The 16407-nt window shown below is 51.9% G+C and overlaps 4 protein-coding genes across 4 annotated transcripts; 1 reads left to right on the forward strand and 3 right to left on the reverse strand.

Annotated features, from left to right (window-relative positions):
- Nucleotides 1-1989: 1989 nt before the first annotated feature.
- On the reverse strand, nt 1990-3738 carry N7457_009805 (D-arabinono-1,4-lactone oxidase; the record flags this gene model as incomplete). Its single annotated transcript, XM_057180848.1, has 1 exon — nt 1990-3738. One exon carries the CDS (start codon nt 3736-3738, stop codon nt 1990-1992), a length of 1749 nt encoding a protein of 582 aa, XP_057029234.1.
- Nucleotides 3739-4220: 482 nt separating this feature from the next.
- Nucleotides 4221-11603, reverse strand: N7457_009806 (putative gelsolin repeat protein; the record flags this gene model as incomplete). Its single annotated transcript, XM_057180849.1, has 3 exons — nt 4221-4476; nt 4542-11373; nt 11447-11603. 3 exons carry the CDS (start codon nt 11601-11603, stop codon nt 4221-4223), a joined length of 7245 nt encoding a protein of 2414 aa, XP_057029235.1.
- A 999-nt stretch (nt 11604-12602) lies between these two features.
- Nucleotides 12603-13427, reverse strand: N7457_009807 (uncharacterized protein; the record flags this gene model as incomplete). Its single annotated transcript, XM_057180850.1, has 6 exons — nt 12603-12734; nt 12808-12888; nt 12946-13091; nt 13138-13154; nt 13208-13318; nt 13369-13427. The coding sequence occupies 6 exons, from the start codon at nt 13425-13427 to the stop codon at nt 12603-12605; spliced, it is 546 nt and encodes a 181-aa protein (XP_057029236.1).
- Nucleotides 13428-14548: 1121 nt separating this feature from the next.
- N7457_009808 (GNAT family N-acetyltransferase) lies at nt 14549-16343 on the forward strand (the record flags this gene model as incomplete). Its single annotated transcript, XM_057180851.1, has 2 exons — nt 14549-16221; nt 16283-16343. The coding sequence occupies 2 exons, from the start codon at nt 14549-14551 to the stop codon at nt 16341-16343; spliced, it is 1734 nt and encodes a 577-aa protein (XP_057029237.1).
- Between the last annotated feature and the right edge of the window lie 64 nt (nt 16344-16407).

The following is a 16407-nucleotide window of genomic DNA, read 5'->3' on the forward strand; positions in this document are numbered from 1 at the left end:
GGTGGATTGGATCATATTGGAAACCCCACTAGACAGGCAAGGTAGATATCGCAATGCCAGGTGAAAGGGGGAGGAAGTAGGATCTCAAAAAGAAAGGGAGGAAAAGCCTTGGCCAGCGAAAGGGTAAAGAAAAAGAGACCAAAAAGCAAAGTCGAGCAGGCGGGGATGATAATGAAACTTCAGCCGCCAGGACCCAAGGTTGATATCATGATTATCAAAGGCAACAAAGGTACAGAGGCCGTAAAGACAATGGTTTAGTGACGTGGAGTGTCCCAAGCATCTCTTCAGCACAGTTAGGTATACAACAGAGCACGGTCCGAGCCGTGCGAAGTTGCTCTTTGGGCAGCTAAAAAAGAAAATGTGACGCCCTGTCACACTTTCATTTCCCTCGCTGACTCTCTCTGCACGTCAGAGACAACACGTGCGAGGGGATTAGAGCCAACTCCCAGCACCAAGTGGGAGCAGAAAGACCAATCACGGCCCTGGCCAATCTGCATTGTCGGTGCTGTTTCAAGGGGGTCAATGCCCCAAAACAAAACACAAAAGCAAAAGAGAGGTTGAAAAGCAGTGAACACAAAGACATCCTTGCCAGCTGCACCGAAACGTGGTACAGTGTGATATGTCACCGAGGCAATCAAGTTGTCAGGTGCATTGCCCAGGGAGAGGCTTAGAAGAGATACGATTCAGTTTGATAGAAGCGGGGTATGTTATATTGTTCCGATATTAGCCTATTCCCCCCCTTCTTCATGGTTATTTCGATGTGATCTTTCGCGGGTTCTCGACACCCTGGCATCGCCTGCATTCTCGCACAAAACAAACAGAATCCTGGCTATGCTCTGTTGAAGGCCAAGCAGCCCTAATCTGAACAGTTGTCATGGCGAGATCTTTGCATTGATCAACTTCTTCGCATCGGGCGACAGGAATCAGGTGGATGTGTGTCAATATGCAAGTGTGTAAGAGGGTAAACGGTGCAGGTATACTAAGTATACCTACCAGGCAGCACTGTCTTCAGCTCCAGCTGCGACGCCGGACACCGTCAAGTGTGTCACTGTACTCTCTGCCTTGTGCCCATGAACCTGTCCCTCAACGATAGGAAGATAGTAGAAATCAATCCCAAATCCCGGGGGTTGCCACTGAGTTGTCTAGACCCTGCGCGTCAATGAATCCATAGACCAGTGCCATGCTGGGAGATCGCTTGGTCCCGTACACATGTACCCTCCAAGGTTGAACATCTTCAGGTCAAAGACAGGGGACAAGGAACAAGGGACAAACACAGAGACACGGACACAACTGTCTTGCCTACTCCCCGATCCCGAAAGAGAAACAAGAGACAAGTGGATTGTTCCAGGTAAAAATGGTCACTGTGCAAGAATGAATTATGGACTATTGATTGTTGTGTGCGTATTTCCAAAAGCAAGCAACTGAAGCAGAGGCAGCGCTCGCCCTATGGAAGTGCTTGGTGGCGAGCACCTGCATTGAATATGCAGTTGACTAGTTCACCGACAGATTCCAATCCTCAGGAGACCACGAGGTCATAAGATTGCCTTGGCAGAATGAAATGGACAAAAAAAAAGCAAAAATAGGGTAGAAGCAGGGGCAATAAGGAAAATGCAATATGCGATCACATAGTCTATACAAAGTAGGGATGACGAGATCAACAAGCCTCGTTTCTGAAAATAACAATTGGCTCTCCGTTTTCGCTCAATGAATCGAAGCCTGAACCTCGGGGAGATTTGTGATCAGACGGGATTTGCCCAAGATGACCGATCAACGCTGACTGAATAGATAATGAGAGAAAGCAATAAGAAAAAGGAACAGAAAAAAACAGAAAAAAACGGCGCGGGAAATCCTCAAACTATCCCCTCGAGCCAATAAGCATGTCAGAGCCTTCACCGAGGGATCAGCAGATGCGGAAGTGACGGAAGAATCAGGGCTCGCACCCCGAATATATTTGTTTGCTTGCGATGGGAGCCTGATTTCTCACCCATCTCACGCCTCCGGAGTCCCATCGGGGAGCAAAATGCTCGCTTCACCCCGGGCAAGCAAATCAAAGCTCTCCTCGCTGGTCACCGTGCCGGTGGGACTAGGCGCCGCGTGGTCTGACGATAATGGGTACATGCTTTTCTCCAGCTCCAGCGCAGGGGACTTTCGCGACTCAGCCTGACCCTGCCACCGGCGATCTCCTACCCATTCGACCCCGTCACCGACCCCACCCAGGTTCAGCCTGCGGCGCTCTTGCTCGCGCTCGAGGAGAGGCAGCCGCTCGTCAGGTGCGCCGTTGCCCTGCTCGCTTTCCAGGGGCAGATGGCGCCGATGCCATTCGCCCACGAACATCCCGTCAGCGTCGACCTCTGCCCGCACTTTCATCCACGAGTCCATTTCTTCGCCGTACGCTTTGCCCAGCTCGGAAGAGTCTAATGTGTTGAAGTTCTTCGCCCAGTGTGGTTTTGCGCCCATCTGTCGCATCAGCCATTCGAATGCTTCGTAGTATCGTTCTCTGCACGGTGGGTCGCGGAGGTAGGGACGGTAAAGTGTTGCATTGAGGTAGAGTGTCGGGCCATCAGGGCATGTCGGGTCCAGGAATGGGCGGGGTTTGGTGTTCAGCGAGGTATCAGAGACTCGCACCTCGACTGGACAGTGCACGTACAGTCCCTTAGAGGAGAAGGGGATGCGTGCGGTCTCCATGTCGCCGTGTAGCCATGCTGAAAGCCGACCGATAGCCTCAGGGCCCTTCTCCAGCGGGAGCGCCCATTCATTAACAAACTGCGAGTACAAGCAATTCATCAAGAGACCTGTGCGCCCAGGCTCAACAGCCTCGGTGACGGTCGACCCAGCCCGGAAGCCGTACTGCATACCAAAGACGAACCATTCCACCCAGGGCAAGATACGCGGGACATACGACGACAACGCAAGCAGATTATGGTAGATATGGTAGCCAAGTGAGTCGCCGTAGAAGTTCCTCGGGGGAGCGCGCAGCGGGAGATCGGTCTTATCAGCACGCCAAACAATAGCGCCCTTCTCATAAGGCAACCACCAGACGCGCACGAACTCATGCGAGGTCCACAGTCCCGTCGACCATTCGCTCAGCACGCGAGTCAGGGAATACCGCTCCTGGCGCCAGGCAATATTGAAGGTCGGCGTCGCTTTGAAGGTGACTTCGACGACAATTCCGAGCGCTCCGAGCGACACCAGTCCCGCGCGGAACAAGTCCGGGTTGTTTGTCGGGCTGCAGCGGACAAGTTGGCCATTGGCGAGCACTAGGCCGAGTGATTCGATGCACTCCGACAGAAGACCATGGCGCAGGGAGCTGCCGTGGGTGCCGGTAGCGATAACGCCCGCAATGGATTGGCTATCGATGCTGCCCAGATTGTCGAGTGACAGGCCATGCTTCTCCAGTTGTATGCCCAGTTCGTGCAATCGGATACCCGCTTCGACGGTGACCGTGTTGGTTGAGGTATCGACGTGCAGGACGCGATTGAACTCATCGAGGTTGACGAGCCAGGACGAGGTGCAAGTCAAATCGGAAGGCGAGTGGCCGCTACCGACGGTCACGAGACGGCGACGACATCGGCGAGCTAGAGTGACCAGCTTCTGGATCTCCGGGATGGTCTGTGGACGAATGTACAACTCGGGGCGCGAAAAGAAAGTCTTGGCCCATGTGTGATGTAGGTGATCGGTCGAGCAGCGGAACGGTACCGCGGGGTCGAGCCTTGAGAGCTCGTGAAGAATGTAGTCCATAGCTGAAGAATATTTATCACGACTTAAATCACATTGCCTGGGAGAAATACAAGACAAAGAAAGTGCGAAAAGAAGGACTCACGCCAATCAAGATCGAGGATGGCGACATCCTAAATCGGAGGTCTCTTTTTTTTTTATCTCCGTCCCTCCGTCTCCGTCTGTTCCTCTTCTCCCTGTTTCTCCCGTCTCACTAGAACTATACCTTGGGCACACAATCTCTCCATAGAAAAAACATGTCAATTGAAAAGAAAAATCAGCCTAAATTACACCCTCAAATGCGAATCCACCTATCTACATCCCAGATGCTCCGCCAGGTTCCTCTATGGCACAATATGAAGTACACAGGACTCCCCGAAATGCTCTCTGTGCAGAGCCTGGACCGAAATATGCACACGGAAAATTAAAAAAGAAAAATGCAAAAGCCCAAACATCGAAGGGGGAAAAAAAGAAGAGAAAAAAAAACAGAAAAAAAAACAGAGTCCTCACGCCCTCTCATCGCGCGATCGAATCGCTTCAATGACGGCGTCCAGAGGGAACACGAAAGGTGCGTGCTGAGTCCGTTGGTCCCATTTACGGAATGCACTCTGGCAGCGGTCGGCGACGCCACCGAGTGCCACGAAACTCCGGGGAATGAAGGGTCGGTCCTGGAGGGAGGTAGCCAAGATGCCGTATTCGTGCGCAAAGACCACTGCCGAGGCAAAGTCGGCAGCCTTGTGTGATGCTTGCTCACCAATGATGCTGCGATGGGATTAGTATCAGTCTAGTTGGAGCCAAGAGTAGACTGCTGGTAGTATGGTACTTACACGTAAATTTCAAAGAAGGTGTCCAGAACGTAAATGTCTTTCTCGGTGATGTCGCGGTAGCAGAAAGGCTCGATTTCCTGAACGCAGTCGTTGGCCTTGACCACTGGGGAACCGGAGCCCGGACGGCGGATGTTCCAGAAGCGGGTTGGCTGGTTCAATTCATGATCGACGCGAAGAAGTCGCATGCGGAACTGGTTGTACTTTGGCTTGAGCTGCCAGTGATCCTGGCACATGTGCGGTGCAGGTTCCCTGGGACCAGCGAAGACATCAAAGAAATCCTCGGGTTCCTCGCCCTCAGTGACTTCTTCAAACTCACCGGTCAGACCCAGGTCCATACCGATAAGTCGGGCTGCACCAGTCTCTTCGGGGCCACTGCCCTTGCCCTTCCAGAGATAGAGCTTGCCAAACGGAGCAGAGACAACGTAAGGGAAGCCGGAGCAGAGATTGCGTAGGGAGTAATCCACCTCGTCGAAAGTCATCTCGCCCAAGTGTTTCCGGCCGCAAAGCATGTAGAGAGCCGATGAATTGTGACGGGAGCTGGATCCCCGACGGGTGATCATAATGCCACCAAGCGCTTGGATGAACCGCGTGGGCTCCTTGCCTTGTCGGATGATCTGCAACTTGGCGCTATTCTCACGAGCTACTTTGCGAGCAAATGGTTGTTCATCATCCACCGAGGACTCAGGGACGTCATCTCCACGCCAGAGGTATACGTCGGAAGTGGTGCTTCGTCCGATTTCGAATGTGTGGACGCAAATGTACATGCTGCCTTGGTATAATATGTACTCCTGGTGAGAAGGAAGTTCCTGGCGCCTGCCATCGCCTGTGAGCTCCCAGATTTGTCGTCTCATGGTTCTGATTTTCACATCATCCGGTTTACGCATCAGCATTAGCTGCGGGTCAATGTCCATTCGGTTTCGGGGGTTGGGGAAGGTCTTGAAGAAGCCTGCAATGACCTCGTGTGCCTCGCTGGCTTGCGCAACTAGTGATGGAGCAGACATCTTTCTTGAGAGTCGGCGTGGGTCGATTGGCTTTTCGAGCCTCTCATCGGTATCCTTGGGAGGCACCGGTGGTGAGGGACGGCTCAAGGGCCGTGCGACAGAGCTCCGTGCGGATTCGATGGTTACGGAATTGCTCTTCGGTTGGCTGATAGATTCCATCTGATTCACTTTGTGACTGGCTCGCAGAGAGGATAGCGACGACGCAAACCGGTTTTGCAGGCCCCATGTTGGCTTTGACAGTGCAGGCGATGTGAGCGTGGGATGTTCGGACTTCGGTGGGACAGGTGGCCCGTTTGATGTATACATCTCTTTAGGACTCTCGGGAACCCTCGGAGTCTCCTTACGACTGGGAGAGGGGGAAATGCTGGATTCCGTCGTTTGGGAACCGGTCTGGGGTGTTTGCGGGATTTCATGTGGGGAAGTGTCGCGTTCGAGAGTATCATGCTTGAGAGTATCATGCTTGAGAGTATCACGCTCAAGAGTATCACGTTCGAGAGTATCGCGCTCGAGCGTATCATGCTCAAGCGTATCGCGTTCGGGAGTATCACGTTCGAGTGTATCACGCTCAAGAGGTTCATGCTCGAGAGTATCGTGTTCGAGAGTATCGCGTTCGAGAGTATCATGCTCAAGCGTATCGCGTTCGGGAGTATCACGCTCAAGAGGTTCACGCTCGAGCGTATCGTGTTTGGGAGTATCACGTTCGAGTGTATCACGCTCAGCAGTATCGCGCTCAAGAGTATCGCGCTCAAGTGTATCACGCTCAAGCGTATCGCGTTCGGGAGTATCACGTTCGAGTGTATCACGCTCAAGAGGTTCATGCTCGAGAGTATCACGCTCGAGCGTATCGCGTTCAAGTGTATCGCGTTCGGGAGTATCACGCTCAATCGTATCGCGTTCGGGTGTATCGCGTTCGGGTGTATAACGCTCAGTAGTATCGCGTTCAAGTGTATCGCGCTCAACAGTATCACGCTCAAGAGTATCACGTTCGAGAGTATCGCGCTCGAGCGTATCACGCACGAGAGAATCGTGGTCGAGAGTATCACGCTCAATCGTATCGCGTTCGGGGGTATCACGTTCGAGTGTATCACGCTCAGCAGTATCGCGCTCAAGTGTATCATGCTCAACAGTATCACGCTCAACAGTAACACGCTCAACAGTATCACGCTCAATCGTATCGCGTTCGGGGGTATCACGTTCGAGTATATCACGCTCAGCAGTATCGCGCTCAAGTGTATCATGCTCAACAGTATCACGCTCAACAGTATCACGCTCAACAGTATCACGCTCAACAGTATCACGCTCGAGAGGTTCACGCTCAACAGTATCACGCTCGAGAGGTTCACGCTCGAGAGAATCGTGTTCGAGAGTATCAGGTTCGAGAGTATCATGTTCGAGAGTATCATGTTCGAGAGTATCGCGCTGGAGAGTATCCTGGGAAGCAATCTTTACTTCCGTGGATAGATCGATGATGGGGCTGTCTGGACGGGGTTCTTCGGTGTCAGGAACTGAGTTTTCATCAAGTTGCGAGATGCGATCCGGATCGAGATCCGAGGAATCAACAGGGGCTGGAGTGTGTGATGGGGTGGCTTCAGAGTGTGAAATAGCACCAACCTCCTTAATATCGTCCTGAGAGGACGGGCTCAAGACGTCAGTCGTCTGGGGAAGTCGTCTCTTGGGGCCTCTGGCACGACCCTTCGTGATGTGCGTGAGAGGCGCAGAGGGCGACGTAGAATCGCTTTGCGTTGAGACTGCGGTCGGCATCTGCTTCTTCGGACCTTCAGGGGCAGGCGGGCCACGGGAAAGCAGACCAAGAAGAGCAGGGTTGATTCGACTGGCCAATTTGCCTTTAGCTGCCGGACCTGGAGTTACAGTAGCCTCTGCGGCAGCCGCAGGTGGCCAGGCACGAACTGGGCGAATTGGCTTGACTGCAGGCGCCGGCGCCTCTGCTATGCAGGGCTCAATTGCTTCCACGGGAGAGCGGGTCTCCTCTTGGCGCACAAAAAAATCCACCTGAGGGAAAGAGGGCTCCTGGAAGTCGTTTGTCGATGGGTTTGTCTCCTTTAGCTTTTCATCGACGGGATCTTCTACAGGGGGCGGTGACAATGGTTGTGTTTCCTGAGATGCTCGCGAGGAGACAGGATCTCTCAAGGGCCAACCTGGCTCATCATTGGTGCGAAAGGGCGACAAGGGTGACAAGGGCTGCTTTTGAGAAGTTGGCGATGAACCAATGTCTTTGAAAGATGAACTCGGGGGTGAGAATGGTGGCCTGTCCTGCGAAGCTCGAGAACTAAAACTTTTAGCAGGGGAGATCGGCTCTTCCCCAAGATCCTGCTTGATGCTATTTGCCCGTGTCATATTTTGGCGCATCGCAATTGCCTCGGGAACAATATCCGCGGATTTTGGCGCATCGTTCTCACCGGCGGTATTTCGTCTGATAGAACCTCCGCCGGCCTTCATTTCATCTTTCCGTAGAACAAGGCTCTTTCTGAATTCATCGACTCGCTCGGGTTTCTTTGGGCCGCCGGTGTTGTTCAAAGCAGCTTTGCCGCGGAGGATGTTACCCTTGAGCTCGTCAGGGGCGACATAGTGGCGAGGTTCGGTCTTCTTGAGGCGCCCAAAGACATTTTTGAATTCTGGTTCCTTTTCATTTCCGGAGTCCTTGACAACTTCACGTTTCCGTAGGTTTGCTCTGAAATCAACCACAGGAGACTGTGGTGTCTTCGCCTTGGGGGAAATAGGCCCTCGCGTGGAGGTAGATATGGAGAAGTTTGGTTTGGGGCTCAACGAATCGGGAGGTGCCCTGCGAATAGGAGTACAATGAGATTCGATGGTGTCTTCAGGCTCTGTAGATGGCTGTTGTTCCTGTAGTTCAGTCTCAACTGCAAGGGGAGAGGTAGGCTTGATTTCTTCCACCGGTGTAGCGCTTGATAGCGTGTCTAGAGCTTCTTGGACACCTGAGGGAGGACCTGGGATTTCCTTGTTGATTTCTTCAAGAACAGGACTGTCAAGAACGGAGGGTGATTCTGGGACTATCTCCTCTGGTTGGATTTCTGACATTTCTGTGATTGATGGACCCGAAATGCTGGGCCTCTTAAGTGGAAATTCCGCTGGGGACTCCGAAATGGAGCTCCTGTGGAGTGAGGAACCAGAGCTGCCAGGCCTGCCTCGGGGACTTTCGGCAAGTGAAGATCCAGAGACGCTGGACTTCTTGAATGGGAATTCCGCCGGGGCCTCGGCGACAGAGCTTCGGTGGAGCGATGAGCCGGAGACACTGGACTTCTTGAATGGGAATTCCGCCGGGGTCTCTGTAACCGAGCTTCGGTGCAGCGATGAGCCGGAGACACTGGACTTCTTGAATGGGAATTCCGCCGGGGTCTCTGTGACCGAGTTTCGGTGCAGCGATGAGCCGGAGACGCTGGACTTCTTGAATGGGAATTCCGCCGGGGTCTCTGTGACCGAGTTTCGGTGCAGCGATGAGCCGGAGACGCTGGACTTCTTGAATGGGAATTCCGCCGGGGTCTCTGTGACCGAGTTTCGGTACAGCGATGAGCCGGAGACGCTGGACTTCTTGAATGGGAATTCCGCCGGGGTCTCTGTGACCGAGTTTCGGTGCAGCGATGAGCCGGAGACGCTGGACTTCTTGAATGGGAATTCCGCCGGAGTCTCTGTGACCGAGTTTCGGTGGATTGATGAGCCGGAGACGCTGGACTTCTTGAATGGGAATTCTGCCGGAGACTCTGTGATCGAGCTTCGGTGGATTGATGAGCCAGAGATGCTGGGCTTTTTGAAGGGGAATCCCGAAGGAGATTCAGGGACAATCTCTTGGGACTTGTCTTCGAGGTCTGCGGTAGTCGAATCTCCAGAGATACTGGATTTCTCGAAGGCGAGTGCTGACGGAGATTCAGGAGCAACTTCCTTGGCAGGGCTTGTGGGAATTGATGGGCCCTTAAGGCTAGACCGCTTGAGCGAGAATTCCGAGGGAGACTCGGGAATGGCATCTTTAATGGGGCTTGTAGGTAGCGATGAACCAGACACATCAGGCTTCTTGAAGGGGAATTCTAGCGGAGACTCAGGAACACTATCCTTCATGGGGCTTGTAGGAAGCGATGGACCAGGCACACCAGGCTTCTTGAAGGGGAATTCCAGCGGAGACTCAGGAACAATATCCTTCGTGGGGCTTGCAGGAAGGGATGGGCCAGAGAGACCGGGTCTCTTCGAGCGGAATTCCAACGGAGATTCAAGAACAATATCCTTCGTAGGGCTTGCAGGAAGGGATGGACCAGGGAGACCGAGTTTCTTGAAGGGGAACTCCAATGGAGACTCAAGTCCGCCATCCTTGGTAGGACTTGTAGGAAGTGAAGGACCAGAGATAGCAGATGTTTTGAGTTGTGTACCAGGCGGGGGCGTTCGCATCAGACCAAGAGGGGTGACTTCCTTGAAACTGTTGACTCGTCCCATGTCAACGCTACCCCGTGATTGTCGCTCTTTGACCCAACTTGGCTGCGGCGGGGGTCTGGTGGTTTGGCGTGGCATCTCTGGCCGATTGAGAGCACTCTCTAGCCAAGAGGCTTTACTAGGACTCCAACGCCTGGAATCCATGGTTTTCGAAACGAATGGACTTGTTTGGCCGTCGGTACCGTCTGCTGTGGTTGAACTGGCAGATCGGGAGTGAGCAGGGCGGAATGATTTGCCTGGGCTACCTTCAAGCCGCACACTATCTCGATCTGCGCATGTAGAAGGTGTAACTGGTCGCTCAGTTGTTTCTGATGGTGCGTCACTGTGGCTGGAGCCTGGTCGTTGAAGTAGGGTTGAAGGTTCTCGCCCAATTCTAGAAAGAGTTGGAGGGGTCATTTCACTCAAACCAGGGCCGACACTGCTGCGATTTGACACAATGGAATTGGACCGACTGAGCCCTTGGCTAACTTGCCCACTCCATCTCTTTGACACACTATCTGATCTTCTCATCATCGCACTCTGAACAAACCCTCCCAATCCCTTGGTGGGTGATGTCGACCGAGGTCGCTCTGGTGATAGCCGTCTCTGGCTTGGAGACGCCGGTATCAATTCTTCAAATGAGGAATCATTCTGTCGAGGCTCAAGCTTTGGAGCTTCTGACAGATGCACTGGCGATCCCAACCCAGCCGCCGAAACCGACGATACAGAGAAGCGATGGCTGATGTTGCTATCACGAGAACCGGTTGTCGGAGGCGATGATGATCCTTCTTCTACTGTCTCCAGCTTATCCAGCTCGGCACTTGATTCTTGGCTCACGTCCGGCTCTTGATGCTCCACTTCCAAGTTTGTTTGTTTATCCGTCTCTTCCTCCTTCCCCCTATCCGCTGGTGATCCGACCCCGCGGTCCGGTGATGGAGGGAAGACAGGGGTATCCTTCGATGGCCGAGGAAAACCAAATTGGAGTCGAGACAGTGTATTATCGTCCGATGCCGTCGACAGGTTTCTCAAGTGGCTTGTGCGAGTTGGGGAGCGAGTTGGTGATGTTGAGCCGGGTGACATGCTGCCGGCATCCCGCGAGGACGGGCGTTGCTGCCATGGCAAGGTTCCTGCACGGCTGCGGGACACAGGCGGCCGTACCCGAGAGGGGGAATCCAGGCCAATATCAGGAACTGACCCGCGCCGCTTGTCCATCGTGTCATCGACATCCATCTCTTGGTTCGGCTCTACGGCACTGGGGGTCTCGGGTGCCGGTGTTTGTGATGTCGGCTCAAGCTGTTCCGGAGGGTCGATAGACCTAGAGCTGATGGAGGAAACACTCAGTCGCGCAACGTTTAGAATTGGCGAATCGTCGGTAAGGGCTAGTGATCGTGCTCGCTCTGTTGAGTCATGTCGGAAATTAGCCCATTATCCACAGCCAATGCCTCAGATTCCAGGGGATGAGGGGTGTACCAGCTCTCCGGGCCTGTCTTTCCTTCCGGCCCTGTATGATTTCTTCTTCCAACTTCTTGGTCCGCTCGTCATCTTCTTTGTCGCGGCGCTCGCCTAGTTCCCGGATGCGCTGAAGAAAATCACTGACATCCTCGGAACTCTCGTTTGGGACAGTCATGTTCTAGGAGTCTGGCGTTCATGCACGCCTCCTAGAATGAAACAAATGAGGGGACGGGAAAAGAGTTGCAGAGTGGAAGTCTCGAGGATTGTGTTCTCCGCCCTGTTTAAATTAAATTGGGACACACTGATCAACAGGTCATTGGCTCACACATCAATTTCCGTTAATCTATTCTGGATCTTTATTTCTATTTCTATGTGTGTGTTTTTTTTTTCTTTTTCTACAGGTGTACTCCGTACATGCATTACAACCCCAACCAAAGGCACACTCTGAAACGAGGGTTTGTTTACTTGTGGAGCGATCGCTTCCGGGTTTTAACTGGCGCCCCGCAGCCTCCTGTTCCATGGCTTCTTTGTGCTTCGCTTTTCGTGGGTGATTTCTTTTTTTTTGGCGGAAATTTCTGCTATTGTGGTGGATGCTGTGGTTCTCAGGGGTCCGGTGAGCTTATAGTTGGGTGTAGGCCTCGAGGTTAGGTTAAGACCGATATATCAATTGGTGCCTTGCAGCATTCCCTGTCTGCCCAAAGGTTACTGAGCTCCGGAATACTCCGTCGGAGGAACTCAGGAAATAAACAGAGACGAGATGTGACTGTTACTCGTTTCTAACTCTGTGTAGAGTTTGGATGCCTCTAAATCCAGCGTATAACAGTCTAGCCCATCGGATGTGCTTAATCTGGTTCCAATGCACTTTGGGACGTAACTATTTATTATATACCTCTGCTCTTTAAAACAGACCTTCTGGGTTATAAAGAATCTGCATGAAATGCACTGCACCAACGATCTTAACCATTGACCAGCAGAGTTCAAATCCGACTGACGTTAGTTGACATATAACGGGTGAGACAACGCAGTTTGACCAGAACTTTAAGCAGCAACCAAGTGGATGCATCTCAAAATCCCTCGGGATGGTTAGGACGATCACACGGCATATTGGAGATCATGTAAAATCATGTAAACAAAGACCTATTTATCCCCCATCATTCACTGCCATAAGGGTGCACTAGTAGAGGAACAGCCGGTCCTTGGCATCTTGTACCACCCATTCTAAACCTTCATGTAGATTCATGCCGGTCATTGCACTGCAGGGCAAGATGGTCCACTTGTGGGTTTTGATAGAATCCAAGGCAAGGCGCTGCAGAAATCGTCAGTCAAGTCCCGCAAACAGTCTCACCGAACCTCAGAAGAAAAACAAAAACTCGACGTACTTCTCGAACTTCCTGCTCCGTCATGCAGTGTTCCACATCTGTCTTGTTTAAAAATACCAGGAGACTGGCTCCCGTAAGTCGCTGGGGAAAGTGGTTCAGTTTGCGTCCAAAGATTTGCTGTGGGGACGTCATCCGTACCTCTTCGAGCAAAAGACCCGATAGCTCCTGTCGACAATCATCAACGCGCAGTCGATCTGTAGCATCGACGACCCAAACGAGTGTGTCGGTCTTTTCAAAGTAGTTTTTCCAGTAGGATCGGAGTGTTTTTTGTCCTCCAACATCCCCTGGAGCTGTCAGTATGGAATCCCATCAGAGTCCGGGTTGGCTCACAGATGTTGAGTTTGTATCTGCATCTAGGTTAGCAGCGCTCGAAATATCCATCGGGTCCATGGGAATTTACCCCATAAAGTCAATTGTCTTGATAATAAATCCGAGAGTTGGGCTGACTGTCGTGACATCCTCCTTCATGATTTGCTTGACGATGGTCGTCTTGCCGGCATTATCGAGACCCCTGAGGCAATCATCAGTATCTCGGACCAAATAACTTGCCAAGGCCCATACAGCATCAATATACGCATTTCTTTATCCTTTAAGCGGGCTTTTCGAAGTATGGATAACATGGTCGCGAAAAGATTTTATCACTTGACGTTCTTTGCGGAGTGGAAAGTGGGAAAAGGTTGCCGGCGTCGAAATATACGTTGACTCTGTCCCTCAGTCATACTTTATATTTCTATGCACCATTTCAACATAGCTTTTGGGGCTGATAGATCTATCCTCTCTTCTGTCCGAATTTTGCCCTCTTGTCTGTTCCTGTGCAGTATTGATTAAAAAAAAAAAACTTGAATACTAGGCCTTGACATCGACGAGGAGGTGTACAATCCAATATCGGATTCATGGATTTCGAGATATGTGAACTTTGCAAATGATATAAACAGAACAAGCTAGGCCTCTGGATATACGTAGGTACCACAAGGGAAGATTAGAGACTATGGTACGGCCAAAAATATGCTATCCTTTGGTCTCCAAGACGGTTCAAGGATGTGCCAAATGTCCGGATTAGGCAATTGGAAAGCAATCCGCGAATAGATCGAGATATCAATTGAAGATATCCTTAACCATGGGAGACACTAAGAATGAATCGCATTAGGTAGGGGACAACGAGCTAAGCGCACGTAGATACATAGGCAGGCACAATCAATCACATAGGAGAAATGAACATGAGCCTGGAATTGGAAGAGAGAACGCAGGTCCCAGCTCCGCTCCCAGACTTCATCGTCCTCATCCTCTTACCCCCTCTTCTTTCCCATTGTCCTGTCTTGTATCCTATCCTTTCTTATCTTTCAGCACTTCCGTCACTTAATTCTCACTGTACTCGCAGAACTTAACCAGCTGTCTTGTCTAGTTTCGAGAAGAAACGCCTGATTGTGACAGCTTTCATCGGTCAGGTATTGTTGATACTCCATCACACGAGGTTCCCGCGCAGCATCCAGCCAAACGACCCAGTACCCCACCAAGTGACGACGCCTGTGTAGAACTGCAAGCCCTGTTCCAGGTGAGCTTTTGGCGCGTTGCAGCCAGCTTCTTATCCACGGGTTCGTCATATGCTGGTGAGTCGAACTGGAAGGGCCACCAAGAAATACCCAAAGCCATCACGACCCTTATACCTGAGGCTCAATGCTGACTTACATGTTGACCAGAAAGCCTGCCTCAACCGGTTTTGCATGACCTAGGCCACATCGAGATGGCGGAGGAAATGGAAGGCGTTGCACCTTTCCGTGGCAGCAATGTTGTGCGTCAAAGGCCACCAAACAATTCCAATGTTCCCAGACTGCCAGCTGGTGCGAATCATCCTATCTTGGCCAGGCTCCATGAACTCGAAGCCATGAGCGAGATGGAAAGAAACAAATGGATTCAGAGCATTGACAATCTGAGTTGGAAACAAACCATGGAGTTTAGCAAGCAGTTCGACAAGCACAGAAGACGAAATAGACCTGTGCAACAGCCTCTCATTGGCATGGAAAATGAGAGTCACTCCTGTCCCGAGATGCTCCCTGAAGCGAGGGACGGGCCTGGAGTTGAGCCTGGCAGCAATGTCTATCGGATGCTTGCAAAGCCTCGGACTGCCTGTGGCGTTGAACAACCTGAGCCATGGGCCATAGCTGACCCACCTGACTCCATCCCCGACGATGGATACGAGCAAGAGATTGAACAGAAGTTTAGATGGTCCAGAATCAAAATCGACACGGTGGAGTTTCGGGCCCGGTGGGACAAGCAGAACGAATCTCAAGCTCGGGCCTACAGAGAGTCTCACCATACCTTCCCAGTCGTTCAAAATGGCACTCTTACCTTCACATCGGAATACCACGAGGCAGTCTACGAGCCTGAACAATCCCTTTTTGATGATTGGCTCTCGGACGAGCAGGACGAGCAGGACGCGCATGACCTGTGGATGGAACACGAATACAAAATCTCAGCCTTTGACATCCCCAACGAGAATGCTAGAAAGCAGTTTCGCAACTGGTGGGATCAGCTTCCGACAGGATATCACACGGTCAATATCTACCACGTCGCCTTCTTCGACGGAACCGCCATGCCCGATGGGCAGTGTTCTATGTTCCTGCCTGGCATCAAGCATATTCCAACCCCAAGGGACATGAAAGATGAGATGACCCGCTTGCATTGGCACGAGACATCGGCGGGGTACGTGTACAATATGGGAAAGGTCAACCAAAAGCGAAGGAAGAAGCAACAGGAGAAGCAGGAACATCTTCGTCGCACCGCGCCGTATCGTGCTTGGTTGAGTCTACCACCCGAGTCAAAACTCGTCCCGCCTGACATTTATCTGAGACCTGCAGAGTTATATGACGCATCCTACATCCTCGAAATCATGAATTGGTATGCGAAGAATTCGGCTTTGAGCAGTGACACCAGACCTATGGACGGGAGCGACTTCGAGAAGCTCCTTCGATCTTGCCGAGAGATGAGATTCCCTTTTGTTGTTGCTGCTCGTCGTCCTCAAGAGCGTTGGTGTCGCAACCAAATTGACCCTGCGATTGGATATGCTTACGTCGAATTCCATCGCAACGGAAAGGATGCTGACGCACACATGGGCGAGCTGCAAGTCTTCGTCCAAGAGGACAGCAAGAAGAAGCACATTGGACGGGCTCTTGTCGACATGGTCCTTTCTTGCTTCGATGTGACATCCAAAGTTGGCACTGATTATCAGTTCGACCAAACTGGTACAGTGCAGTATGGTGCTGGCTACGGTCGTCCCCTCAACACAATGGTCTGCGCGATTGCATCCTCCCCCCAGGCACAGGAGAATTACACCTGGATCAAGGAGTGGTTGAAGAGGGACTTTGGATTCCAAGAGAAAGGAGTCTTCGAAGATGGCAGAGTCAAGAGTGGCAAGGGGTATGTTTTTATCTTCGTTTCACTTTCGTTTTGGATTGTATTTACTCACGCGCGTTCCTAGATTTGACCTTTGTTACATGGCCCGTCGCATTGGCACCCCGAATACCACCGAGGGGGGCTAGTTCTCAGCCTCGATCCCAGATGAACAGCACTGGATCCACCTTGTTGAACTACATCTAAGCACAT

This window comes from Penicillium paradoxum, assembly GCF_028828445.1.
Source record: "Penicillium paradoxum strain IBT 22861 chromosome Unknown utg000007l_segment0_segment0, whole genome shotgun sequence".
NCBI lineage: Eukaryota > Fungi > Ascomycota > Eurotiomycetes > Eurotiales > Aspergillaceae > Penicillium > Penicillium paradoxum.